Source organism: Bubalus bubalis, chromosome 14, assembly GCF_019923935.1.
Source record: "Bubalus bubalis isolate 160015118507 breed Murrah chromosome 14, NDDB_SH_1, whole genome shotgun sequence".
In the NCBI taxonomy this organism is placed as follows: domain Eukaryota; kingdom Metazoa; phylum Chordata; class Mammalia; order Artiodactyla; family Bovidae; genus Bubalus; species Bubalus bubalis.
In genome coordinates, this window is record NC_059170.1 from 53,985,924 (window position 1) to 54,012,782 (window position 26,859).

The 26,859-nt window shown below is 43.9% G+C and overlaps 1 protein-coding gene across 4 annotated transcripts in view; it reads left to right on the forward strand.

Annotated features, from left to right (window-relative positions):
• FAM171A1 (family with sequence similarity 171 member A1) overlaps positions 1–26,859 on the forward strand; it is a 131,084-nt gene that overhangs the window by 69,402 nt on the left and 34,823 nt on the right. For 3 of the 4 annotated variants that reach the window (XM_025264362.3, XM_025264363.3, XM_025264361.3), the window contains exons 2-3: positions 5,846–6,073; positions 12,331–12,423. In XM_025264362.3, coding sequence (XP_025120147.3) covers positions 5,846–6,073; positions 12,331–12,423 — 321 coding nt within the window. Of the gene's footprint in view, positions 1–5,845; positions 6,074–9,941; positions 10,075–12,330; positions 12,424–26,859 lie in introns of those variants that run through there. The other variant, XM_044928095.2, reaches the window with a different exon arrangement.

Sequence of the window (26,859 nt, forward strand, 5' to 3'; positions counted from 1 at the left end):
GTTTTTAAGGCATGAGCCACCTGTCTTCTTGCACAACCCTAAATAAACTTTTCTCCCCCACACTCTGATGTTTTGGTATTGTTCAGCCTTTCTGTGCATTGGGCACACCGACTTGTGTTTCAGTAACAATATTACACAGTCTATAATATTATAGATTTGTCTCTTTTAGAAAATATATAATTTGCTTAAAGGATATGATTCACTAATATTTTTTTAATCAAACTGTTGAAAAACAAAGGAAAAGTACAATGAGTCCCCTACATATGAATGGGTTCCATTCTGAGAGCACATTCATAAGCCAAATTTGTTCATAAGTCCGCCAGAGTTACTGTAGGTACCCACCTAACACAATCGGCTATATAGTACTCTACTATAATAGATTTATTATACTTCTCACACAAATGATACATAAAAAAACAAAAAAGAAAAAAACATGTTTCATCTTACAATACAGTAATCTTACAGACATGTGAACTAACATGATTGTACATGAGAATGCACATTCACACGATTCACTAAATTTTAAGAAGAAAATAAAATTGAACAAGGTAAGATGCATGTGCACTCTATGAGACCAGAGAAAATAAATTATAAGAAAACGCTAGTAAAATAAAATGCATTCTTGTTTCATCAGATATCTTACAAAGGAAGATAAACCTTTCATATTTCCAAAAGAAGTAAAGTAAGTGGATGTAAACATGGCCAGCTCAGGATATACCTGTAATTGCTGTATAAAGAAGTGGCAATTCTATAAATATACAGATATTGTTAAAAGTTAGCACCAAGTAGTATGGAGCAGAATCTCTTCAAGCAACGGTCAGGTAACATGTAAAAAATAACCTCCCATTTAGAAAATATTTTCAAATGACTAACTTTTTATATTTTGACATAAGAGATGGGAAGCTGTTGTGACTCCCCTGAATTTGAGTTAAATATAACTAATCACAGCGCTGGAGACTGAGTCCAGTGACTCACTTTTCTGCTGCTCTCCCTGATGGTCAGCAGCACCGGGCATTTGGGCAGGTTGGACTGAAAGCCTTTGCTTGATCTGCTGGTGGAAATGGACTTTCTTCCCACAGAGCCTGATGGGCCAACCCAGCAAACACTGGGTTCCCAGCAAGGTGGGTTGCTGTGGGATCCAACAGCTCTAAACACCAAAAGGGAAGAAAAATATTAAAATCCCAGCATCAAAGCCAATTTGAGGGAGTATAAAAAAGCATGAAAAATGATCAGAGGAAGCCAAAAACTTCACAGAAAGAAACCAAAACAAACAAACAAACAAACAAAAAACAATAGAGCCCATAGATTTCACTTTTCCTTCCATGATAAGTCAGATCTTTTTACAGTAGATGTGAAACCAAGGCCTGGTGGCTATTCAGACTGAGATGAGCATGGTCCTCCCAGCTGTGTTCCCAGTGAGAACCACAGAAGGGGCTGCGATCTGGAGCAGTACCCTTCAGCAGGTGACTGTAGGAGAGATGAAGAATGTCGATTGTAGAGTTGGCTTGAGAAGTTATGAAGTAAATGTCTTCTATCATTTGTGGGAAAAAACTGAAGACATAAATTACTATTTGAATATAAAAGGGGAGGAGAGGAGGCATGGCCCCTCGGTGCCCACAGGCAGTTCTGCCAAGTACTGCGCACCTGTGAAGGGTACACTGTGATTCCTTCCTCTTGCTCCTGCTGTGGTCTTTGCTCTGAACTTGCTGTGTGGGTGCCTCCTCTCCAACCAGCAATTTGAAACAGACTTGTCTCCTTTAGTTCTAAGTCTGTGGGCAGATAGTGGATGATGAAAAGATCATGCTGGACTAAAAGATAATGTTTAGTGTTCTACCCACCAAGCAGATATGCTCTTTGAAAATGACTTGGTTTGTGCCCACAGAGTCAAACTTTTCAAATCTGCCAAGAGTAAAGGAGTTCTGAATTATAGGGGAGGAAGAATTCCTGAGCACTTGTTTTTTCCTTCTTGATTCTACCACTGGTCCATGAGAATTTGAGAAGCATGCTGTAGAGGTGGTAACTGAATTCCTGATCATGAAATAATGCTGAGTAAGAGTGTGAAACAAGAAGAGGTCTGAGCACACACTCCCAGGGTCCACCCACCATGCGCTGCAAAATCGGAACCCATGATGGATGATGCAGCGGTAGTCAGGGTTCTCCAGAGAACAGAGCCAATGAGATGTATGGGCCTATAGGAAGAGATTTATTCTAAGGAACTGGCTCACGTGATCATGGAGGCTGACAAGTCCCAAGGTCTAAAGGGTAAGCCAGCAAGCCAGATGTCCAGGAGAGATAATGGTATAGTTCTAGTTCAAACGCTGGTAGACTTGAGATCAGGAAAGAGCTGACATTCAGTTCAAGTCTGAAAGCAGGAGATGCCAATGTTCAGAGGCTGGTAGGCAAGAGGAAGTCTCCCTTTACTCTGGGGGGACATTTTGTTCTCTTCAGGCCTTCAACTGATTGGACAAGGCCCACCCACATGAAGGAGGGTGATCTGCTTTATTCAGTTAAATGTTCATCTTCTCCAAATCACCCTTACAGACATACTCAGGATAATGTTTTTTTATGGAAGTATAGCTGATTTACAATGTTGTGTTAGATTCTGTTGTATAGCAATATGATTCAGTGTGTGTGTGTGTGTGTGTGTGTGTGTGTATATATTCTTTTCCAGTATGGTTTATTACAGGATATTGAATATAGTTCTGGGTACTATACAGTAGAACCTTGCTGTTTATCTGTTTTATATATAGTAGTTTGTATCTGCTAATCCCAAACTCCTAATTTATCCCTCTCCCACACCTTCACCTTTGGTAACTGTAAGTCTGTTCTCTATGTCTGTGAGTCTGTTTCTGTTTTGTAAATAAGCTCATTTGTGTCATATTTTAGATTCCACATATAAGTGATGAAAGTGTATTAGTTGCTCAGCTGTATCTGACTCTTTGCAACCCCATGGACTGTAGCTCACCAGGCTCTTCTGTCCATGGAATTCTGCAGGCAAGAATATTGGAGTGGGTCTCCATTTCCTTCTCCAAGTGATATTGTATGGTGTTTGTCTTTCTTTTTCTGACTTACCTCACTTAATATGATAATCTCTCATTCATGTTGCTGTAGATGACGTTTTTTCATTCTTTCTTATGGCTAAGTAACAGTCCACTGTATATATGTACCACATCTTTTTTATCCATCTGTTGATGGATATTCAGGTTGCTTCCATGTCCTGCTTGTGAATAGTGCTGCTATGAACACTGATGTGCATGTATTAGAATTAATAGAATTAGAATTTTCAAATTAGAATTTTCTCTGGATATATGCCCGGGAGTAGATCTTACTGCATATTTAGGTCTTGGGCCATTTATAGGGTCTTCCTTTTCTCTGCAAAATGAGATAAATAAATAGTATGTAGTGCCCCACCTCTTCTCAGAGGGTGAGATAGTTGGATGGCATCACTGACCTGATGGACATGAGTTTAAGCAAGTTAGCATCACTAACTCCAGGAATTAGTGATGGACAGGGAAGCTTGGTATGCTGCAGTCCATAGGGTCACAAAGATTCAGACAAGACTGAGCAACTGAACTGAACTGCCCCACCTCATGATAAGATCACTCCCTTGGTTGTCTTTTAATGGGAATAATCTTGTTTGTTGTTGAATGGATAATATAAGTGTTTCTATAAAAATGATACCCCAGTGGGACATTTCTGTAACTTTCACTCAATTTTGCTGTGAACCTAAAACTGCTTTTAAAAATAAAGTCTAATTTTTAAAATATGAGCTAAATGTAGACCTACCAAATGGGTGGGCTGTTCCTGCTGTTCTTTATTCATATAAATAAAACAAATTGCAAAATTTTAATACATATGACACCCCAGTAGTCTGTAATAATTACCTAACCACAATGATGTGTTTTCACATCCTGTTACACCAAAAGAAGTAGCTAAATAATCTTTTTCAAGGTATATAATTGCAGAATATATACTAGGTTTCCCATGTTAAAGTGGCAGAACCCAGGGCATTGATTATAAGAAAACTCTTTTCTTTTTTTACTTAATTTTTATTGGAATGTAGTTGCTTTAAGATGTTAATTTCTACTCTACAGCAAAGTGAATCAGCTATATGCATACATATATCCCCTCTTTTTTGGATTTCTTTCTCATTTAAGTTATCCAAGAGCACTGAGTGTAGTTTCCTGGGCAATAACCTCTTTGCTAGGTTCTCATTAGTGATCTATTTGATGCATAGTAGTATACATGTGTCAATCCCATTCTCTCAACTCGTCACGTCTTCTTTATTCCCTGCTTGGTGTCCATACCTTTGGAGAACTCCTTTCTTGTGTTTATTCAGAAATTATTTCACTTTTTCCAAATCTCCGCTGCTATTGCCTTCTCAGCCAACAGTGAAGAGAAGGCAGAAACTTTGAAATCCCAGCTGCTAGGGAGTGTTGCATTACAAGATTATGTAAATCATCGCTGTGCAACACCACAAAGCACCTTCCCACTTGTCCTGTTGTAGAGGGTTTCTGCTATGAGAGTATTAATTCATTTATAACTTCCCATACCACTGGGGGCAAGTAAGACCAGCTCCATAAGAAAGCAAATGTGTGCTGCGAATCTGCATTAAGATAACACTGATAAGATTGGCAGGAATCGACTAGATATGCTTTGTAATGCCATATGCCTGATTTTCTTGATGTTGATTTTATCCCTCTTTTGGCAGTAGTTTTCTCCTGCTATAGTAGGGAGTAACCAGGTTCAGTTTTTGTAGCACTTTTTTTCTCTACGAGGTTTTTGAGAGATTTATTTGGTGCAGACCTTATGTAACTCCTGGGTCTAGGGTTCTTTAGCTATTCCTTATGGTCATCTAGTCAAAAAACGCATGAACTCTGTGATACCAACCGAGCCCTTGAACTCTTTAATCAGTAGAAATCAGGAAGAGAAATTCAGTCAAGACTTTTTTGGGAAGGCTGCTGCACGAGGGATCCAACAAATAATAGTAATTAGTAAATAGTAAATAGGGATCCAACAAATAATCCAACCAAGTAATAGGTGCTTTTCCTCCCTCCCAAGGAGGGGCGAGCTGGTTCCTTAAATGGGATAACAACTGGGGCAGGTCCATGGTCTGGGCAGGACACATTGCTTAGATAGTCTGCCCACCCCCTTGGTGGTACTGCGTGCAGGGACTACTTTTCAGTCATGTCTTCATGATTACTAGCACAGCGACCCTGAGCTGTACACATCTATGTTCATCACAGACTGTTGAACAATTTTGCTGCAAATCACAATTTTGCTGCAAACCTTAGTGCCTGCAGGGTCCTTGTGTAGCAGCCTGAGCTTTGCTTAGGCTGTGTTTACCAGCAACACTGGGCAGGATCAGAAAGCACTGTATTTGTTGCACAGTGTCTTAAAGGAATAGAGATTTTTCTCTCAATTATTGTTGGGGGGGGGGGGGGACCAGGAGGAGCCAGGAGGAAAGGAGTTTGTTATAGGCAGTGGTTTTGAAGAAGATAAGGAATCATGTAAAGTAAAAAAGAATTGCTAAGAAGAGAACGTTCCTGGTTAAAACGATTTATATTTTGGATGTAGATCTAGAATTTTTTTTTCTAATTAAAAATATTGTTTTGGCTGCACCTTATAAAATATGGGATCTTAGTTCCCCCACCAGGGATCAAACTTGTGCAGTCTGCATTGGGTGCACGAAGTCTTAATCATTGGACCACCAGAAAAGTCCCCAGTCTAGATTATCTAAGCATATCCCATAAATACTTTCTACCTCCCTTCACTGTTATTACAGAATCGCTGTTGGAGTTCCCCAGTTAATAACCAGTTCTTTGTTGCTCTGTCCTTCTTCCAGAGGTCACCCTGAAGGTCCACATCAGTGATGCCAGCACCCATCAGCCTGTCCCTGATGCGCTCATTGAGATTTTCACCAACCAGGTCTCCATTGCCTCTGGTACCTCGGGGACAGATGGCGTCGCCTTCATCAAATTCCAGTATAAGCTGGGCAGTCAGCTGATTGTCACGGCCACAAAGCATGCCTACGTGCCAAACTCTGCCCCCTGGAAGCCCATCCGGTTACCTGGTAAGGTGGTCTTTACCTGTCTCTAAAACAGGGCATATAATCAGGCTAGGGGTGGAGTCAGACACAGAAATGATTTTGTAAGCGTTAAGTCAGACAATTAGGAAAATACACGTGCATTCTCTGCCCTAGTTTTTGGCGCCCCTTATGTGCAGGGAAGGTGGAATCTGGTGTGAAGCTGGTTGGGCTCCACAATGCTATTTGTACAATGGAACCAAAGCCTTTCTACTCATTTCTCCACTGTTCCATTCTGTACACGATGGGTCATAACCAGCCAGTGGCATTGGGACAGTGCTCTGAAATGGGGCTTCCTCATCTCACTTTAGCATCTGAGAGCAAGGCTGCCAAAAGGTGGGCATGATGGCCAGACTGTCTTTCTCTGTCCCACCTTCTTACCTGCTCAGGAAAAGCCCTCCTGGTGCTCCTCCACTCTCAATACTCCATTCCACTTCTGGCACGTCTAATCACCAAATGTGTCATGGTGTTTCCACACATCCAGCAATGTGTCACCGAGTCTGCAACCCCAGCTGGTACTTGCTAGCTTACCAGTTTATTGTAAAGGTTATTAAAGGACCAGCCAGATGAAGACATGTGTAGGCCAAGGTCTGTGGGAAGAGGCATGAAGCCTCCCTCCCTGGCCAGCTGTACCACCTCCTAGCACCTCTGGTGCTCACCAACCAAGAGGCTCACCCAACCCCATCCTCATGGGTTTTATGGAAACTTCATCATGTATGTGTAACTGATTAAAGCATTAGCCATTAGTGATTGATTCAACCTCCAGCCACTCTCTCCTCCCTGGAGGTCAGGGGGAGAGGACGGTGAGACTGAGAGATTCCAGCCTCTAGTCACATGGTTTCCCCTGGCAACCATTTCCCCTTCTTAGGTTATCATGAAGCTTTCCCAAAAGTCATTATATTAACTGAAACTCCCATTGAAAGCCCCATTCATTTGATATGAATAACAAAAGATTCCTTTATTGCCCGTATCACTTAGGAAATTCCAAGGGTTTTAGGAGCTGTGAGCCAGAAATGAGACCCAGACCAAATATATATTACATCTTATATATCACAATATTGTATGACCTTTCACCCCTGCAAAGCAATTGGCCTACCACCAGGGACAAGAATGGTGCCTGACGTGAGTTCAGCTGGGGATGGGGTAGGTGGGAGCAGCAGATGGTGCCTCCTCTGTCCCTTTACTTCAGACTCCATCTAGTGCCTGGACCACATTATCTGCCAGCACATTTGTTGCCAGGGTAATGGGGGGAGGGTGGACTTTGGAAACCAGATGACCTGGGTTCTGGCTCCAAATCTATGCTTGAGCCCCTCCAGCTTTGATGCCAGTCTCTGCAAAATGGAGCTGATACCACCTTGTAGAGCAGTTCTGAGTAAAAAGTATTTAACGTAGGTGCACTCACTTACAGGGTCTAAAACATGATAGGTGCTCAATGAATGCGTAGCACCTAACACAGTGCCTGGTGCAAGGCCAGTATTCGTGCTCACCTCTGCACCACGGGACCTGCTGCATCAGGGTTCCCATTGCCTCTGGGGCCCATGGAAGCTAAGTGTGGCTATGCCTGTCTCATCCAGCCCCAGCACCTACCCTCATCCACAAAATTCTCTTTAGTTCAGTTTATACCTGTCAAGCGCCTACTATATGTCAGACACTGCCCTGGCCACTGAGAATACAAATCTAGAGATTCAGGACTTGCTTCTGGGAGGTTTATCCATTAGTTATGAAGTCAGCCACAGAAGCCGGTTCCTCCTGATTGGATCAATACTCTGATAGATTTATGTGCAGATGGGGATGCTGGGGAGGACAGGTCCACATGAGCAAATGAAGGAGTTTCCTGGGGAGGCTGAGAGGGCAGCTGAGTCTTGAGGATGAATAGATATTAGCATCAGAAGATGCTTGTATAAACATACAGATTCCAGGACTCACCCATTTGACTGGACAGATTGACCAAGGAATCTGGATTTTAATAAACAGTTCCTACTCCTGTCTAGTCAAGGGTATGGTTTTTCCAGTGGTCATGTATGGATGTGAGAGTTGGACTATGAAGAAAGCTGAGTGCCGAAGAATTGATGCTTTTGAACTGTGGTGTTGGAGAAGACTCTTGAGAGTCCCTTGGACTGCAAGGAGATCCAGCCAGTCCATCCTAAAGGAGATCAGTCCTGGGTGTTCATTGGAAGTACTGATGCTAAACTGAAACTGCAGTACTTTGGCCACCTCATGCAAAGAGTTGACTCATTGGAAAAGACTCTGATGCTGGGAGGGACTTGGGGCAGGAGGAGAAAGGGACGACAGAGGATGAGATGGCTGGATAGCATCACCAACTCGATGAACATGAGTTTGAGTAGACTCCGGGAGTTAGTGATGGCCAGGGAGGCCTGGCGTGCTGCGATTCATGGGGTCTCAAAGAGTCGGACACGACGGAGAGACTGAACTGAACTGAACTCCCCACAATAACCCCCATCCCCCAGATATTTATGGATAAAAATGTTCACTGTAATTTGGGACCACTGCTTTGAGAGCTATGGAAAGTGGGTTAGAAATAGGTACAATTGAGGAAATCCTTTAGGAACATTTTAGAGAAAAGGAGATAAACCTGAGGAATATTTAGCAGGCAGAATTCACAAAGCCTTGGAGAATGGGTGGGAGAGATAGAAGAGAAAGAAAATTGAATGAATGTGAGTTGAATCTCAAATTTCTGACTGGTGATGGAGTGGATAGAATAACAGATGGGCGATGGGCAACCTGTGGTTCCCTAAGGTTGACTGGATTAATGCTGTTGACTGAAAGAAATCCCTTACTCCTTCACTGTATGTATCCCTGTCCCTAAGCTTGGGGCTCCTACAAAAGTGGGTGGAGGTTGGGGTCGAGGTGCAGGAGATGAGAAGGAAAAGAATGAGTGTTGGGGTCATAGTCAATGACGAATATAGCATAGATTGGATTTAAGCTGCCTGTGGGACACCAAGCATGTTCAGCCTTTAGTTTCCACTTTCTGGCTATAATGACTGATGTTGCTATGAACTTTCATGTACAAGTGTTTGTGTGAACACATATTCTCAGTTCTCTTGGGCATGTACCTAGGAGTGGTGTTCCTGGGTCACATGGTGACTCTTTGTTTAATGTTTGGAGGAACTCTGGATTGTTTTCCCAGCACCAAGGTCCATCCTTATCTTTGTCAGGGCCCTTTGTCACATTCTGCTTGTCATGTAGCTGTTGGTTGTGTGTCTTAGCCTCCATCTAATGTAGATCCCTTAAGGGCACAGACTGCCCCAACAGTGATCTATTCTGCACATCTAGCTCTGGGCCTTATACATGATGGCAGCTAAATAAATGGACTGTGTAGAAAGAGGGGTCATGTCCATGGCCAACCCCTCATTGGTCCCCTCTGGCACTGTCCAGAGCCAATTGTGCTGAGTATTGAATTGGCCAAAAATTCATTTGGGTTTTTCTGTAACATCCTACCAAAACCCTGAATGAACCCAATAATTGCTGTACTTAGCATTTGATATTTCTGGCTCCTAATATTTTCCTTGAAAGTTACTTTACCTCTCTAGGCCTTACTTTCTTCCTCTTTAAATGTAGAGACTACTCTCTCAATGGGAACATGTACATTACCATATGTAAAATAGATAGCCAGTGGAAATTTGCTATATGACTCAAGGAGCTCAAACTGGTATTATGTGACAACCTAGAGAGGTGGGATGGGATGGGAGGTGGGAGGGAAGTTGAAGAGGGAGGTAACATACGTATACCTATGGCTGATTCAATCTTCCCCATTGGCTCAGCAGATAAAGAATCTGCCTGCAATACAGGAGACGTGAGTTCGATCCCTGGGTCAGGAAGATCCCCTGGAGAAGGAAATGGCAGCCCGCTACAGTCCACGGGGTCCCAAAGAATCAGACACGACTAAGTGGCTTGAATCTGAAGCAAATATGACATCTGTTCAATGTGAATGATGGATACACAGATACCTATGGCTGATTCATGTTAATGTATGACAGAAACCGATACAATATTGTGAAGCAATTATCCTCCAGTTAAAAAATTAAACAACAACAACAACAAAAAACATAGGCACTTAGGCCTGGATAGAGTCTAAGGCCTTTGAACTTAAGTCTGTGAAGCGTAGAGGTGAAGGTCAGACTCCAGAGTTCAAATCCTGGCTCCAGTTATTTACCAGATTTGGAATCTTGGACAAGTTAATTCCTTATCTATAAACCTGTCTCCTTACCTGTCAAAGGGGCATGTTAATAATACCTCTTTCAGAGAGCTGTTTTCAAAGTTAAATAAATTATCCAAATTAAACCACCTAGAATAAAGTCTGACATGTCAGTGAGGGTTCAGTAATGTTAGTGATTATTGTTATTCCATACTGCATTGATTTGGGTTTTTTCTTCAATTCATGTTCTACCCAGAAGCATGTAGGTTTTTCCCCCTGGCCACACCCTGAAGCATGCAGGATCTTAATTCCTCAACCAGGGACAGAATCCAGACCCTGGCAGTGAAAGCACTGAGTCCTAACTACTGTTCAGCCAGGGAATCCCCAAGAAACATGTAGGCTCTGTGAATTTTGAGGTTGGAAGTCGAGGTCTACTTAAAATTAAACAAGAATTTTAAGTAGCACAAGTTCTGTCATCTTGTGTTCAGCTGCTTCAGTCTTGTCCGACTCTTTGTGATCCCATGGACTGTAACTCGCCAGGCTCCTCTCTCCGTGGAATTTTCCAGGCAAGAATACTGGAGTGGGTTGCCAATTCCTACGCCAAGGGATCTTCCCCACCCAGGGATTGAAGCGGCATCTGTTACATCTCCTGCATTGGCAGGTGGATTCTTTACCATTAGTGCCACCTGCAAAGTGTCATCTTATTAGTTCCCAAAATACAGAGGAAAAAAAAAATTTATCATGAGGTACCCATTAACCTAAGCACACTTGTGAGTCTTTTTTAATGTTAATATCCAATATTTTACATACATACACTGTGTGCATTGTAGCTTTATTAGATTCCTAATGTGAAGAGGTTCAGATACTTTACTAAGAACTTCTAAAGAATAGAAAATATGTAGTTAACTGTTGTAGGCTAAGCAGTTGTTATATGAGAGACTGCAGGACTCATGGGGTTTTGAAAGACTTTTGCTAACAATACTTAAAGGACAGACTGTTTCCTTTCTCTCTGTTTATGATAATTCTGACACTAGTAAGTGGGTTTTCTTCTCAAACCAACCAGTTCTCCTCCTCTCTGGATACCAGCTGGATGTCTTACAATTCAGTTCCATTCTGACAGTTGTTCAGTCACTCAGTTGTGTCCAACTCTTTGAGACCCCCTAGACTGTAGCATGCCAGGCTTCCCTGTCTTTCACCATCTCCTGGAGCTTGCTTAAACTCATGTCCATTGAGTGGTGATGCTGTCCAACCATCTCGCCCTCTGTCATACCCTTGTCCTCTTGCCTTCAATCTTTCCCAACATCAGGGTCTGACAATAGCTGTCCAAAATTAGCCCAAATGCTACCAATTATGGGCTCAGTCCCATGAGACTGTCCTCTAATTCAGACACAAGCCCTAAGTGCTCATCTGTACTTCTGAATCAGCTATAAATCAGAGGTTCCCATGAGCCCCTCCCTGGTTTCTTTCACTGTAATGACTCCCAGAACTCAGAAAAACAATGACTTACATTTTCTGGTTTATAACAAGTATCATAATGGATGCAGATGAACAGCCACATGAAGAGGTGCAACAGGGTGAGATCCAGAAGGGTCCTGGCCATGGGAGCTTCTATCCCTGTGGAGCTGAGGTGCGCCACCCTCCTAGCACATAAATGTACTCACCAGCTTGAAGTTCCCCAAAGCCTATACCTTTGGGACTCTCATGGCAGCTTCATCAATTATGGCAGGTGTGATCAATCATGAACTGAGCTTTCCACCCCATCTGTTCTCTCTGGATGATGCGAAGTGAGCCTGAAAGTTCCAAGATTCTTATCATGGTTTGATCTTTTTGGTGACCAGCCCGCATACAGGAGGCCACCCAGAGTCTCCTCATCAGATCAGAAAGATACTCTGGTGACTCAGGAATTTGAGCCAGGAACCAGAGGTAGAGAACAGATATATATTTATTATTATGTCACATTACTAAAAAATCAATGTTGTTGATTGATTTGAACCCAGAGAATCCAAAGAATGCAGAGTACTTAAAAAATTGGCATGGGCACTTTGATTTAGAAATCAGAATTTCCTCATATCCATCTTTGTTTCCGCAGTATTTTCTTCACTAAGCCTGGGCCTGCTTCCAGAACGATCCGCTACCCTGATGGTGTATGAAGACGTTGTCCAGATAGTCTCAGGATTCCAAGGTATGTCTGATACTTAAAAAGAGGAGCGATGGTAACTTTGGGGCCAACTGTTAAAGTGTGAGGAATGGGTAGTCAGGTAGTGATGGCCACGAGCATGTCCACAGCTGGACATAATGGCTCTAGTCCCTACAAGTGCATGGACACATTGGCATTTCGGTGAAACTGTTGGCTGTGGCCTTGTTTGTTATCAGCCCAGCCTTGAAGTGCAGAGGGCTAAGAAGAGGCTCCGCCCTCTTTCACACCATGTCCCTCTCTTCTCCAAAGGTGAGAAAATTCATCCCAGTGTCAGAATCCAGACCCTGCCTGGGCCTCAGTGATCAGTGGATAGGGTCACTCTGAAAAGTTTCATAAGCATTTGAGTATATAGAGTTTCAGGGGATTTTGTTTGTTTGTTTGTTTTTAATTTTTTTGGCTAGGCCTTGTGGCTTGTGAGATCTTAGTTGCCTGACCAGGGGTTGAACCCACACCCCCTGCAGTGGAAATGCAAGTCCTAACCACTAGACCCCCAGGAAACTCCCTAGAGTTTCAGTTTTGCAAAACAGGACAGTTCTAGAGATCTGTTGCACAACAGTGTAAATATACTTCACATTGGTGCACTGGACACATAAAACTGGTTAAGATGGGGACTTGCCTGGCAGTCCAGTGGGGTTAAGACTCTATGCTCCCAATGCAGGGGACATAGATTTGATCTGTTTGGGAAACTAAGATCCCATGTAGCACGCCTCCCCCCGCCAAAAAAAACCTGGTTAAGACAGTAATTTAATACTAGGTGTTTTTTACAATAAAAAAAACTTCTCCTCCCACCCAAAAAAGAAAACAAAAAATTCCCAGGCATTCAAGTGTGGCCTTTTTCTATCTCTTATCCCCTTGTGTTTTTAGCCCATCTCATGTGCAGTGGTGTAAATGTGACCTCACCCCTATAACCTCTCTTCCAGAAAATCTGGTAGAGAAGGTTTGTGGAATTTGCCCTTTGTTTGGGGCTGGCATTGGAACTGGGGATCAGACTTGTGTCAAACCTTTTTTTTTGCTGAGATGATTGGTTTCTTCCATCTTAGCCACGGGCTGAGAATGATATTTCCTGTCTTTTAATGTTTCATCACATTCTTTTTTTTGTTTACTTTTTGTTGTTGTTCAGTCCTTAAGTCATGTCCAGCTCTTTGTGACCCCATGGACTGCATAACACCAGGCTTCCCTGTCCTTTACTATCTCCTGGAGCTTGCTCAAACTCATGTCCATTGATTCAGTGATGCCATCCAACCATCTCATCCTCTGTCACCCTCTTCTCCTCTTGCCCTCAGTCCTTCCTAGCATCAGGGTCTTTTCTAGTGAATAGGCTCCTCACATCAGGTGGCCCAAATATTGGAGCTTCAGCTTCAGTATCGGTCCTTCTAATGAATACTCAGAGTTGATTTCCTTTAGAATAGACTGGTTTGATCTCCTTGCAGTCCAAGGGACTCTCAAGAGTCTTCTCCAGCACCACAGTTCAAAAGCATCAGTTCTTTGGTGCTCAGCCTTCTTTATGGTTCAACTCTCACATCCATACATAACTACTGGAAAAACCATTTTTATTTGTGCTAAGTTGCATCAGTCGTATCCGACTCTGCAACCCCATGGACTGTAGCCCACCAGGCTCTTGTGTCCTTGGGATTCCCCAGGGAAGAATACTGGAGTGGGTTGCCATGCCCTCCTCCAGGGGATCTTCCCGACCCAGGGATTGAACCCAATCTCCCAATCTCCTGTATTGGCAAGTGGGTTCTTTACCACTAGTGCCACCTGGGGAGCCCCCTGTTTTTCTTTGTTTTGTTTATTCCTTTATTTTAATACTATTTACACCAATCATTCTCTGCCTAACCACATCCATGTGCCATCTGCAAGTGAGGTGACTTTATTCCCTTTTTTATTGCATAGCTGTGGGAACAAACAAGGAGGTTAACATGCTGCTCTTAGATGACGTGTGTAAAGAGAAATAAGGAGAAATGTCTGGGAGCATATGTGAACTGAGTTTGGGAGAGATAACAGGAATAGATATATAGATTTTAATGTCATCTGCACAGTGAGCCCTAAGTCATCTCCTGCTTTTCTCCTAAGAGACAGCAGAACTAGGCCTGAGTCCTCAGCATCCTTTCACATCAGGACCACAGTGGGGGCTGTTGGGCTTGGGACCTCCAGTTTCTCTTTAATTACCTTTGCCATTGTTGTTTCACAACTGAAGTATAATGGTTCCCCACCTCCAGTCTTATGCCAAAGAATGCTCAAACTACCGCACAACTGCACTCATCTCACACGCTAGTAAAGTAATGCTCAAAATTCTCAAAGCCAGGCTTCAGCAATATGTGAACTGTGAACTTCCAGATGTTCAAGCTGGTTTTAGAAAAGGCAGAGGAACCAGACTGCCAAAATCCACTGGATCATTGAAAAAGCAAGAGAGTTCCAGAAGAACATCTATTTCTGCTTTATTGACTATGCCAAAGCCTTTGACTGTGTGGATCACAGTAAAGTGGAAAATTCTGAAAGAGATGGGAATACCAGACCACCTGACCGTCCTCTTGAGAAACCTGTATGCAGGTCAGGAAGCAACAGTTAGAACTGGATATGGAACAACAGACTGGTTCCAAATAGGAAAAGGAGTACGTCAAGGCTGTATACTGTCACCCTGCTTATTTAACTTATATGCAGAGTACATCGTGAGAAACGCTGGGCTGGAGGAAGCACAAGCTGGAATCAGATTGCTGGGAGAAATATCAATAACCTCAGATATGCAGATGATACCACCCTTATGGCAGAAAGTGAAAAGGAACTCAAAAGCCTCTTGATGAAAGTGAAAGAGGAGAGTGAAAAAGTTGGCTTAAAGCTCAACATTCAGAAAACGAAGATCATGGCATCCGGTCCCATCACTTCATGAGAAATAGATGGGGAAAGAGTGGAAACAGTGTCAGACTTTATTTTTGGGGGCTCCAAAATCACCACATATTGTGACTGCAGCCATGAAATTAAAAGACGCTTACTCCTTGGAAGGAAAGTTATGACCAACCTAGATAGCATATTCAAAAGCAGAAACATTACTTTGCCAACAAAGGTCCGTCTAGTCAAGGCTATGGTTTTTCCTTTGGTCATGTATGGATATGAGAGTTGGACTGTGAAGAAGGCTGAGCGCCAAAGAATTGATGCTTTTGAACTGTGGTATTGGAGAAGACTCTTGAGAGTCCCTTGGACTGCAAGAAGATCCAACCAGTCCATTCTAAAGGAGATCAGCCCTGAGTGGTCTTTGGAAGGAATGATACTAAAGCTGAAACTCCAGTACTTTGGCCACCTCATGTGAAGAGTTGACTCATTGGAAAAGACTCTGATGCTGTGAGGGATTGGGGGCAGGAGGAGAAAGGGACAACAGAGGATGAGATGGCTGGATGGCATCACCAACTCGATGGACATGAGTTTGAGTGAACTCCAGGAGTTGGTGATGGACAGGGAGGCATGGCATGCTGCAATTCATGGGGTTGCAAAGAGTCAGACACGACTGAGCGACTGAACTAAGACATATATCTTCAATGATTTGATATGTGTATATATTATACAGTGATCACCACCATAAGTCTACTTAACATCCATTATCACACAGTTTTTTCTTGTGATGAGAACTTTTAAGATCTACTCTCTTAGCATCTGTCAAATATACAATCAGTTCAGTTCAGTTCAGCCACTCAGTCACGTCCGACTCTTTGCGACCCCATGAACCACAGCACGCCAGGCCAAAAGCATCAATTCTTTGGTGCTCAGCTGTCTTTATAGTCCAACTCTCAAATCCATACATGACAACTGGAAAAACCATAGCCTTGAAGCTGAAACTCTAGTACTTTGGCCACCTGATGCAAAGGGCTGACTCATTTGAAAAGACCCTGATACTGAGAAAGATTTGAGGGCAGGAGGAGAAGGGGATGGCAAAGGATGAGACGGTTGGATGGCATCATTGACTCAATGGACATGAGTTTGGGTAAACTCTGGGAGTTGGTGATGGACAGGGAGCCCTGGCATGCTGCAGTTCATAGGGTCACAAGGAGTTGGACTCGACTGAGCGACTGAACTGAACTGAACTGACAAGATGGACCTTTTTGGCAAAGTAAAATCTCTGCTTTTTAATATACTGTCTAGGTTAGTCAAAACTTTCCTTCCAAGGAGTAACTGTCTTTTAATTTCATGTCTGCAATCACAATATGCAGTGATTTTGGAGCCCCAAAAAATAAAGCCTGACACCATTTCCACTGTTTCCCCATCTATTTGCCATCAAGTGATGGGACCGGTTGCCGTGATCTTAGTTTTTTGAATGTTGAGCTTTAAACCAACTTTTTCACTCTCCTCTTTCACTTTCATCAAGAGGCTCTTTAGTTTTTCTTCACTTGATGCCATAAGGGTGGTGTCATCTGCATATCTGAGGTTATTGACATTTCTCCCGGCAATCTTGATTCCAGCTTGTGCTTCATCCAGCCCAGCGTTTCTCATGATGTACTCTGCATATAAGTTAAATAAGCAGGGTGACAATATACGGCCTTGACGTACTCCTTTCCTATTTGGAACCAGTCTGTTGTTCCATGTCCAGTTCTAACTGTTGCTTCCTGACCTGCATTTAGGTTTACTCAAGAGGCAGGTTAGGTGGTCTGGTATTCCCATCTCTTTCAGAATTTTCCACAGTTCGTTGTGATCCACACAGTCAAAGGCTTTGGCATAGTCAATAAAGCAGAAGTAGATTTTTTATGGAACTCTTCTTGCTTTTTCGATCATCCAGCAGATGTTGGCAGTTTGATCTCTGGTTCCTCTGCCTTTTCTAAAACCAGCTTGAACATCTGGAAGTTCACAGTTCACATATTGCTGAAGCCTGGCTTGGAGAATTTTGAGCATTACTTTACTAGCGTGTGAGATGAGTGCAGTTGTGCAGTAGTTTGAGCATTCTTTGGCATTGCCTTTCTTTGGGATTGGAATGAAAACAGACCTTTTCCAGTCCTGTGGCCACTGCTGAGTTTTCCAAATTTGCTGGCATATTGAGTGCAGCACTTTCACAGCATCATCTTTTAGGATTTGAAATGGCTCAACTGGAATTCCATCACCTCCACTAGCTTTGTTCATAGTGATGCTTCCCAGGACTGACTTGACCTGTTATTTACCTGGGGCCATACTATGGTGGAGGTAGTGAAAATAATGGTGACCTCCTTCAAAAGGTCCCATGCTGCATTGCTACACTCGGTGCCCCCAACCCTGCAGCAGGCCACCACCAACCCATGCCTCCACCAGAGACTCCCAGACACTCACAGGCAAGTCTGGGTCAGTCTCTTGTGGGGTCACTGCTCCTTTCTCCTGGGTCCTGGTACACACAGATTCTGTTTGTGCCCACCAAGAGTCTGTTTCCCCAATCCTGTGTAAGTTCTGGCGGCTCTATGGTGGGGTTAATGGTGACCTCCTCCTCCAAGCTTATACCATACCCAAGTCTGCTGCAGACACCAGGCCATGTATTACGTCCCCAGAACATATTAATCTTATAACTGGAAGTTTGTGCCTTTGACCACCTTTATCTGTTCTTCTCACCCCCTGCCTCCTGCCTTTGGCAACCATTCTAATTCCACTTATAGGTGAAATCATACAATATTGTCTTTCTCTGACTGATTTATTGTCTTTCTCTGGCTGATTTCTCTGACTGATTTATTTCAGTCATAATGTCTAACATAATGTCCTCAGGGTCTATCCACGTTGACCCAAATGGCAGAATTTCCTTCTTTTTATGGCTGAATAATATTCCACTGCATATATGTGTGTGTGTGTGTATACATATATACACATACATACACTTCCTGTATCCATTCATCCATCAGTGGACACTTACATTGTTTCCATGTCTTGGCTTTTGTGAGTAATACTGCCATCTTTGCCTGAATAAATAGCTTCTGACCCTGGGTGACTCAGCCACTCATGGCCACAGCAGAACATGTGGCTGGAGGAGTTACTTGTTTTCCGACTCTCCAAGATGGCTATTTCATCCCCTCTAACCCCCACACCACTGTTTTCTCCCATTCTGTGGTGTTGTTCGGTTGCTAGTTGTGTTCTGACTCTTTGTGAAGCCATGGGCTGCAGCACGCCAGGCTTCCCTGTCCTTCACCATTTCCCAGAGTTTGCTCAAAGTCATATATCCATTGAGTCACTGATACCATCCAACTAGCTCATCCTTTGTCATCCCCTTCTCCTCCTGCCTTCAGTCTTTCCCAGCATCACAGTCTTTTCCAATGAGTCGGCTCTTTGCATCAGGTGGCCAAAGTATTGGAGCTTCAGCTTCAGCATCAGTCCTTCCAATGAATATTCAGGGTTGATTTCCTTTAGCATTGACTTGTTTGATCTCCTAGAGTAGACTAGAGATCTCCCACTCTTTAGTGGGCAAGTATTCAAGTCCATGTGTCTATGCTTAGTTGCTCAGTCATGTCCAACTCTTTGCAACCCCGCCAGGCACCTCTGTCCATGGGATTTTTCCAGGCAAAAACACTGAAGTGGGTTGCCATTTCCTTCTCCAGTAGATCTCCCCAACCCAAGTTCTTCTCTCTCTTCCTTTTCCTAGAATTGAACTAAGAACCCAGAAGAGGTGAGGATCTTAGCTAATGATAGAATCATGAGATGCAGCAGATCTGTGATCATACCAGGCCACCTACAAGCCCAGATTCAAAGGGAACAGAAAGTATGAATCCGAAAAGGGAGCTGGCTGTAGCAGAAAGAAGCCGACTGGGGATTCATGGAGTCTTGTTAATGGCACAGCATTCAAGTGAAATCCACCAACTCCTGCCACATGGTCCCAGAGCTTCCCTAAGCCCAGAACTAGGCATCCATGTGCCTTCCACACCTTCTGGCTCCAACCTTGGATTCCACCCATCCCTGCCTCCCTTATGCCCCCTTCATTCCTTATCAGTAACCAGGAAGGAGAATTAAAACAGCCCTCCAGCTGAGGGTTCTGTATCTTATCACAACACCACCCTTCCTGCCATATCTGGCAGTATCGTCTTAGCTCCCAGACAAAACTGAAAAACCTGAAGAGTGAGGAAGGGGTCATTTTCACCTTAACACTCCCAGGGCCTGGCCCCATGCCCACTTTAGTATCGGTATACAATGAGCAGTTCATTGAAAGGTTGAGTAAATGAATATTTAAAAATCCATCCAGATCCCATTGCTTTTTGTACTTCCTGTATAGATCGCTCATGCTACAGTTAATTATTTGCTTTGTCATGGCTGCTAAGAGGAGGACAGTTCATCGGTACCCACATGCACACAGACACACAGTCAGAGTATTAGAATTGCTCTCTCTCTCTCTCTCTCTAAGGAGCAAGAAGTTTGGTCATATTATAAGCCTAGGGATGTAAGACATCCAGGTAGTTTTTGTTATGATTAATTTATTCAGTCTGCTGTATCACTTCCCTCTTTTATGTAACCAGAAACTGAGAACCATTTATTTCTCCCTTTCCCTTTCTCATTTGCATTCCAGCTTTTAAAAATTGTCTGCTAAGTCACTTCAGTCGTGTCCAACTCTGTGCGACCCCATAGACGGCAGCCCACCAGGCTCCCCCGTCCCTGGGATTCTCCAGGCAAGAACACTGGAGTGGGTTGCCATTTCCTTCTCCAATGCATGAAAGTGAAAAGTGAAAGTGAAGTTGCTCAGTCGTGTCCGACTCTGCGACCCCATGGACTGCAGCCCACCAGGCTCCTCCGTCCATGGGATTTTCCAGGCAAGAGTACTGGAGTGGGGTGCCATTGCCTTCTCCGTAAAAATTGTCTACACTTTGTTAATTTTTAAGTTCACCTTACTTTTTGAGTTGTACTAGTTGTACTTTTCCTTGTCTCAGTAGAATACAGACATACCAGGATAACACTAGGTGATCTTGTTTCTTGTTTTCTTACCAGCTGGAAGGAGAACCACATGTAGATAATTTTGGGTCTTTGCAGTTCTGTTCTGAAAAACCAATATAAACTGAATTTCTAAATGTTATATTCAAATTTTTATTCTCAAACTAGTCGAGTGTAGGTGCATTTCTTTATTTTTTAAATGGAGTCAGAGGAGGAAAAAAATAAACTCTTGCCAGTCAGAAATGTAAGTGCTGTCAGCCATTTGAATTTTTGTGTTGCCTGGATGTTATCATGTGTCAGACTCCCCCAGAGGAAGGGGGAGTTGGTGAGACGACAGCTTGGTGACAGAGCCTCACGCGTGTTGTGTGCATAGTTTGGGGTGATGCCCCGTTGTTTGGTTTTATGTGACACTAGAGCAAAAGATTTGAAAGAATGAAGGCCACTGGCTGAGAGATGGAGAAGGGAGAAGCAGAGGTGTTCTCATTAGCAAGATTTAATGCTTCAGGTGAAGTTTTGTTTTGAAATGTTTACAACCAAATAAAATAGAATAAGCTCATGGTTAATGAGCATTTTCCTTGAACAATAAAAAGACTGCTCACGCTCGCTTGCTTTCCTATCTGTAGGTAGGTATCTAAATTCAGACCACATACACCCTAAAACCATTCTCATCAGACCCGGTGGAACTATGGAGACTGCTTTCTCTGTCTCTCTGTCTCTCTTGCTCTCTCTCTCACACACACACGCGCGCGTGCACACACAGGCACACATGCACACATGGTTCAAAGTAAGCGCATGTTTCCAATGGAAATGACTTAGCACTCAATTTCATTTGGAAAGTCAGGAAAGTGGTTGTCTTATTATTGTTGCCTTTTCATACTGTTCATAGGGTTCTCAAGGCACGAATACTGACGTGGTTTGCTATTCCCTCCTCCAGTCATTGTTGACAGTGTTTTATATAGAAAGCCTGCAGCAGTTTCAAGTTAACAGTGTGGTGAAGCGGAAGGGCCAACATAGGCACCGATTAACAGAGGGCTCTTTACCACCATAGGCTGGATCCATAAATATGCTCCTTGTCACAGAATGCTTGCAAATTGCATTTTTTTCCTCCTTTTTTTAAAAATTGAAGTATAGTTGATTTACAATGTTAAATTAGTTTCAGTGTACAACCTAGTGATTCAGTATTTTTATACATGATACTCCACTTGAAGTTATCATGCAATATAATCTATATTCCCTATGCTGTATCTTATACCCTTGTACTTATTTGTTTTATACCTAGTAATTTATACCTCTTAATCTCCTACCCTTATTTTGCCCCTCCCCACTTCCCTGTCTCTACTGGAAACCACTAGTTTGTTCTGTGTATCTTGCGTCTGTTTCTGTTTTGTTATAGTCATTCATTTGTTTTATTTTTTAGATTCCACATAAAAGCTGTATCATATATTTATCTTTCTATGTCTGACTTAACTTCACTCAGTATGATAATCTCCAGGTCCATCCATGTTGCTGCAGATGGCCTCATTTCGTTCTTTTTTATGCCTGAGTAATATTCCATCATATATATGTACCACATCTTCTTCATTCTGGAGAATCACTTCTCCAGTGCTTCAGTATTCTTGCCGGGAAAATCCCTTGGACAGAGCAGCCTGGCGGGCTACAGTCCTTGGGGTGGCAAAGAGTCAGACATGACTGAGTGACTGAGTATAGCACACACAGATTACTATGTGAAATAATGTGTACACCAGATCTTTGTAAATCCTAAAGCGCTGAACTTCATCTCTCATAAGATAAGTGGAGCTGTAGTTTGAGTCTACGTTGGTCTTTGATTTGTTGCCCCCTTTATTAATTTTGGAAGTGGTGGATCCATTGAAAGTTTCCAGGTAGGGTAAGGTCACGGAGAAGGCAATGGCACCCCACTCCAGTACTCTTGCCTGGAAAATCCCATGGACGGAGGAGCCTGGTGGGCTGCAGTCCATGGGGTTGCGAAGAGTCGGACACGACTGAGCGACTTCACTTTCACTTTTCACTTTCATGCATTGGAGAAGGAAATGGTAACCCACTCCAGTGTTCTTGCCTGGAGAATCCCAGGGACAGGGGAGCCTGGTGGGCTGCTGTCTATGGGGTTGCACAGAGTCGGATACTACTGAAGTGACTTAGCAGCAGCAGCAGCAGTCTAGATATGTGCTGTCTAATACAGTAGTCACTAGCTACATGTGGACATGTGGAAGGTCAGGGTCAAAGCAGAATTTGAGAATCATCAGTAGATGAGGCAGGAAAGGGATGAGGCTGGAGCACAGGGAAGTTAGGAGACTTTTGTGATAGTTGAAGGCAGGGGTGGTATAAGATCATGTAGGGTGGAGGCAGAATGGAAGGAAAAGACAATGCTAGAAACGTTGATAAGGGAAGATGGGGCAGTCCCTTGAATGAATGTGCAGAAGAGTAGAAAGGGAAAACAATTTTGACAACCCGGAATCAAACCTGGGTGTTGGGGGGAGTATGTCTTCGTCAAGTGGGAGAGAAGGTAGTGATGGTTTTAGTGCCTGGTGGGCATCCAGGTCGAGGTGCTGAAAAGGCATGGAGCTTAGCAGAGTCCCCGGCAGGACAGGAAGGTAACTGTGAGGCTGCAGCAAGGGCGACAAGTCAGGAGAGAGTCAGGAACAGGCAGAGGCAACTGTACTGAGCCTTCAGGATCTCTCCTCAGAAGCAGGAGGAAAAGAAGCACTCGTAGAGCAAAGGCCTGCGACTCTGCAGAGAGCAGAGGGCAGGACCGCCACCGCTGGCAGGGAGGGCTGCTGGGCGGGGGTGGGGAACAGTGCACCCCATTGTGAAAGGCTGGAGGGGTGAAGGCGAGCGAGGGTCACAGGGTTTGCAGATTATGCAGTCGTCAGTTGACATTTCCAAGGGCAGCATGCATTGAGGGGGAAAGCCACGTCCCTGGGCATTGGGTGGAAGGAGAGGAGACTGATGGGGAGAACAGAGTGAAAGTCATGTCTTATTGTTATTTTTATCAATGAGAAACTAAGGAATATATGTGTTGACCGGAGAAGAAAAGCCCCTAGAGAGAGACTTTTGATGAAGTCCAGAAAAACTGGTCAAATAACAAGTCTTACAATAAAACAAGCAAAAGTCAAAATACTTGGGTTGACCTTGGGGGAGGGCAGGGCCAGAAAGGCAGCAGAGGAGAAGGAAGAAAGGTTTTGAAGTGCAGACAGAAGTGGTTCCCTGGTGTTTTCAGTACAGTTGGGTCTGAGCATTTGGGGGATGGCAGTGGAGCCCCAAGTTTGAGAAGAACAGTGGATGTTTGAAGCAGCTGCTGTGGGGAGTGTTGGGGAGGGACATCCACAGAAGAGAGACAGCCCTGTCCCCCTCCACTATCCATCCACACCCAGTCCAGTCCTTCCTGAAAAGTGTGGTAACGTAGCAGCTTTCATACATAAATTTAGGCTTAAGAACATACCATTCCCTGCCCAGCCTACACACACCCACTTTAGATTGTATTTGCACGGTGGCTTAGAATATTTCAACCCTTATACTCCTTAGATGTTTCTTTGGTCGTTTCACCAGGCAGAGGTCTTGCCTTTTCTCCTGGGAGGACTATGTTTGATCCCCCACAGGTATCAGTGTGTGCTGGTCACAGCGTGTGTCAAAGCAGCTGGACCAGCCACATCTCCTTCTAGGAAACCTGCCTCCGCATCACCCTTCTGTGCTCCCCCCACCCCAATACTCCTTCTGCCACAGAAAACAGACACGCATGTCTGGCCTAGGAGCAGGTTTTCGTGCACAGAAAAGGGAAGGAAGGCAGCAGGGGCAGAGAGGAGGGGAGAGATGCAGCTCCCAGGGAAATGCACGATGAGCCGGGTAGTAAGAGCAGGCACGAGACAGAGGTAGAGACAGACACACAGAGACACAGAGGCAGAGAGAAACAGACATGCAGAGAGACAGAGACAGGAGGATACAGAATTGGGATGACCTATGATGTAACTTATATGTGAAATCTAACAAATAATACAAATGAATCTGTTTACAAAACAGAAATAGACTCACAGATATCAAAAACAAACTTATGGTTACCAAAGGGGAAAGAGGTGGGCGGGGGTAAACTCGGAGTTTGGGATTAACAAATGCACATTACTATATATAAAATAGATAAACGGCAAGGATTTACTATATAACAGGGAATACTATTCAATATCTTGTAAGAACCTATAATGGAAAATAACCTGAAAAAATTATATATGTATAACTGAATTACCTTGCTGTTTACGTGAAGCTATCATAATATTGTAAATCAATTGTACTTTAATTTTAAAAAATAAGGAACTGGGGCTTCCCTGGCAGTCCAGTAAGATTAAGACTCCACGCTTCCACTGCAGGGGATGCGGGTTTGATTCCTGGTCAGGGAAGTTCCACATGCTAAGAGATGTGGCCAAAAAAAAAAAAAATAAGGAACCAATGACAAAAGTAGTCACCTATTTAAAACCCCCCTCAATCTGAAAAGGATACCTTTTTAAATAGAATTTAAGAAGAACTTTTTAAAACTAAAGTGTCTATTAAAATTTTAAATTCAAAAACACAAAAGAATGGAGATGAAATGCCCAGTGGCTTGAGAACTGGGAACAGCCCTGGTTGTGGTATCGGGGTCCTAGGCTGGGCCCCACAAGGCCTGGCTGGACTGCTTTCCTGGGGTTCAGCAGGATTCCCTTTCATCTTTCAGCAGCCTCCCCTTTTCCTTGGTCTAGGCTGAGTGGGTTTCTGTTTCTTTCAGCCAAAGGAGCCTTCATAGTGACCTCAACCTGCCCATTTCAGGGGGTCTGAAGGGGCCCACGGTACCCGACCCATGTTCTGAGGTAACCTGCCTGGCCTCTGCTTTCTGCCTCGACCCTCATGAGGAAACGGCCCCTCTTTGCACCTTAACACTGCAGACACGCCCCCCCCTTCCTTCCTAGTAGTGAGTTTCCCATTTCTCAGTGTATAAAACCCAGACATCAGCAGTGTTGTTTAGAATGAAGAACAGTGGAGAAGGGGAACCAAATCACAGAAAGTTCACTATTATTGAAAGAAAATAATAGTGACCGAAATGGGAGGGAAATCCGAGAAAGAGGGGATTATATGTATACTTACAGCTGATTCTCTTTGCTGTACAGCAGAAACTAACACAACATTGTAAAGCAACTGTGTGCATTTGTGCTCAGTCGCTCAGTCGTGTCCAGCTCTTTGCAACCCCATGGACTGTAGCCTGCCAGGCTCCTCTGTCCATGGAATTTTTCAGGCAACAGTACTGGAGTGGGTGGCCATTCCCTCCTCCAGGGAATCTTTCTGATCCAGGAATCGAACCCATATCTTCTGTGGCTCCTGCATTGGCAGGCAGATTCTTTACCACTGAGCCACCAAAGCAACAATACTCCAATAAAAATTAATTTTAAAACATTAAAAAAATAAAAGCAGCTCAAGCAGTTTGAGACCACTCCAAAAGTCATGTGTCTATCTAACAAAAAAATAAAAAAGAAAATAAAATGGGAATAGGAGGATAAGATGTTGTCATATAGTTGAGGGTGAGGAGATGGATGAGAAAGGATTTGCTTTGACCTTCAATCTCTGAGGACAGCTTAGAGAAGAAGGAAAGAGGCAGACAGAAGGTGTGGGAGGTGGATGGGAGAGGGATATGGTGAGGCCAGTGCTCCCAGCATGTGTGGAGCACCCCCAGATCATGAGGCGCCCAAGCTCTGTGCAGACCAAGGAGGGGACAGCAAGAAGACATCACTGTGGTGTGAGATCAGAGGAAGAGGAGAGAAGGCTAAGGCAAGCTGAAAGTTAACAGACACAGCAGCAGGGATGCCAGGGCATCACCACGGCTGTGTTTTAGGGGTAAAGAAAGGACACCGATGGTCTGGAATGGAACAGGACTGATGTGCGTGTCCACCTGGCTTCAGTGGAGGCAGCCAGATTAAACAGGACCGTTGCGAGCTTGGGCATCTGGCTCCCACGGGCTCCAGAGCTGGGCCAGTGTTTATGGAGGACCAGTCATTTGAGAAATGCAGTCAGTAGTTTCCAGGAGGTAAGGGTACCATCGTGACCTCCTCAGTCATCCATGGTCAAGGCAGCCCACCCCGTAAGTCTGTGTTGGTGGTGAGTCCATTTGGGCTTTTGTGGCCTCACCTATCGGAAGAGACTTGGATTAGATGATCCTTGGAGCTCCAGAACTCCCTTATTGAGAGCAGTTCTGGTTTTTGTTTGGTTGGTTTTTGACCATGCTGTGGCAGCTTGCAGGATCTGAATTTCCCAACCAGGGACTGAACCTGGATCTTCGGCAGTGACGATGCCAAGTCCTAACCACTGGACCACTAGAGAATTCCCCTAGAACACTTCCTGAAAGGCTTATTCCTCCCCTAAAAGTTTCTGATCCAGAGTGAAAAGGAACCTTGGTGGAGACGTGAAAGACCATGAGCCCTGGGCAGAGCTGCTGCGTCAGAACAACCACGAATTGGAAGGAGAGGGAGCAGCCAGCTGACCACAGAGAAATATGGTCTCCCTCAAGCGTGGAGCAGGTTATACAATGGCCAGAACATCAGGGCA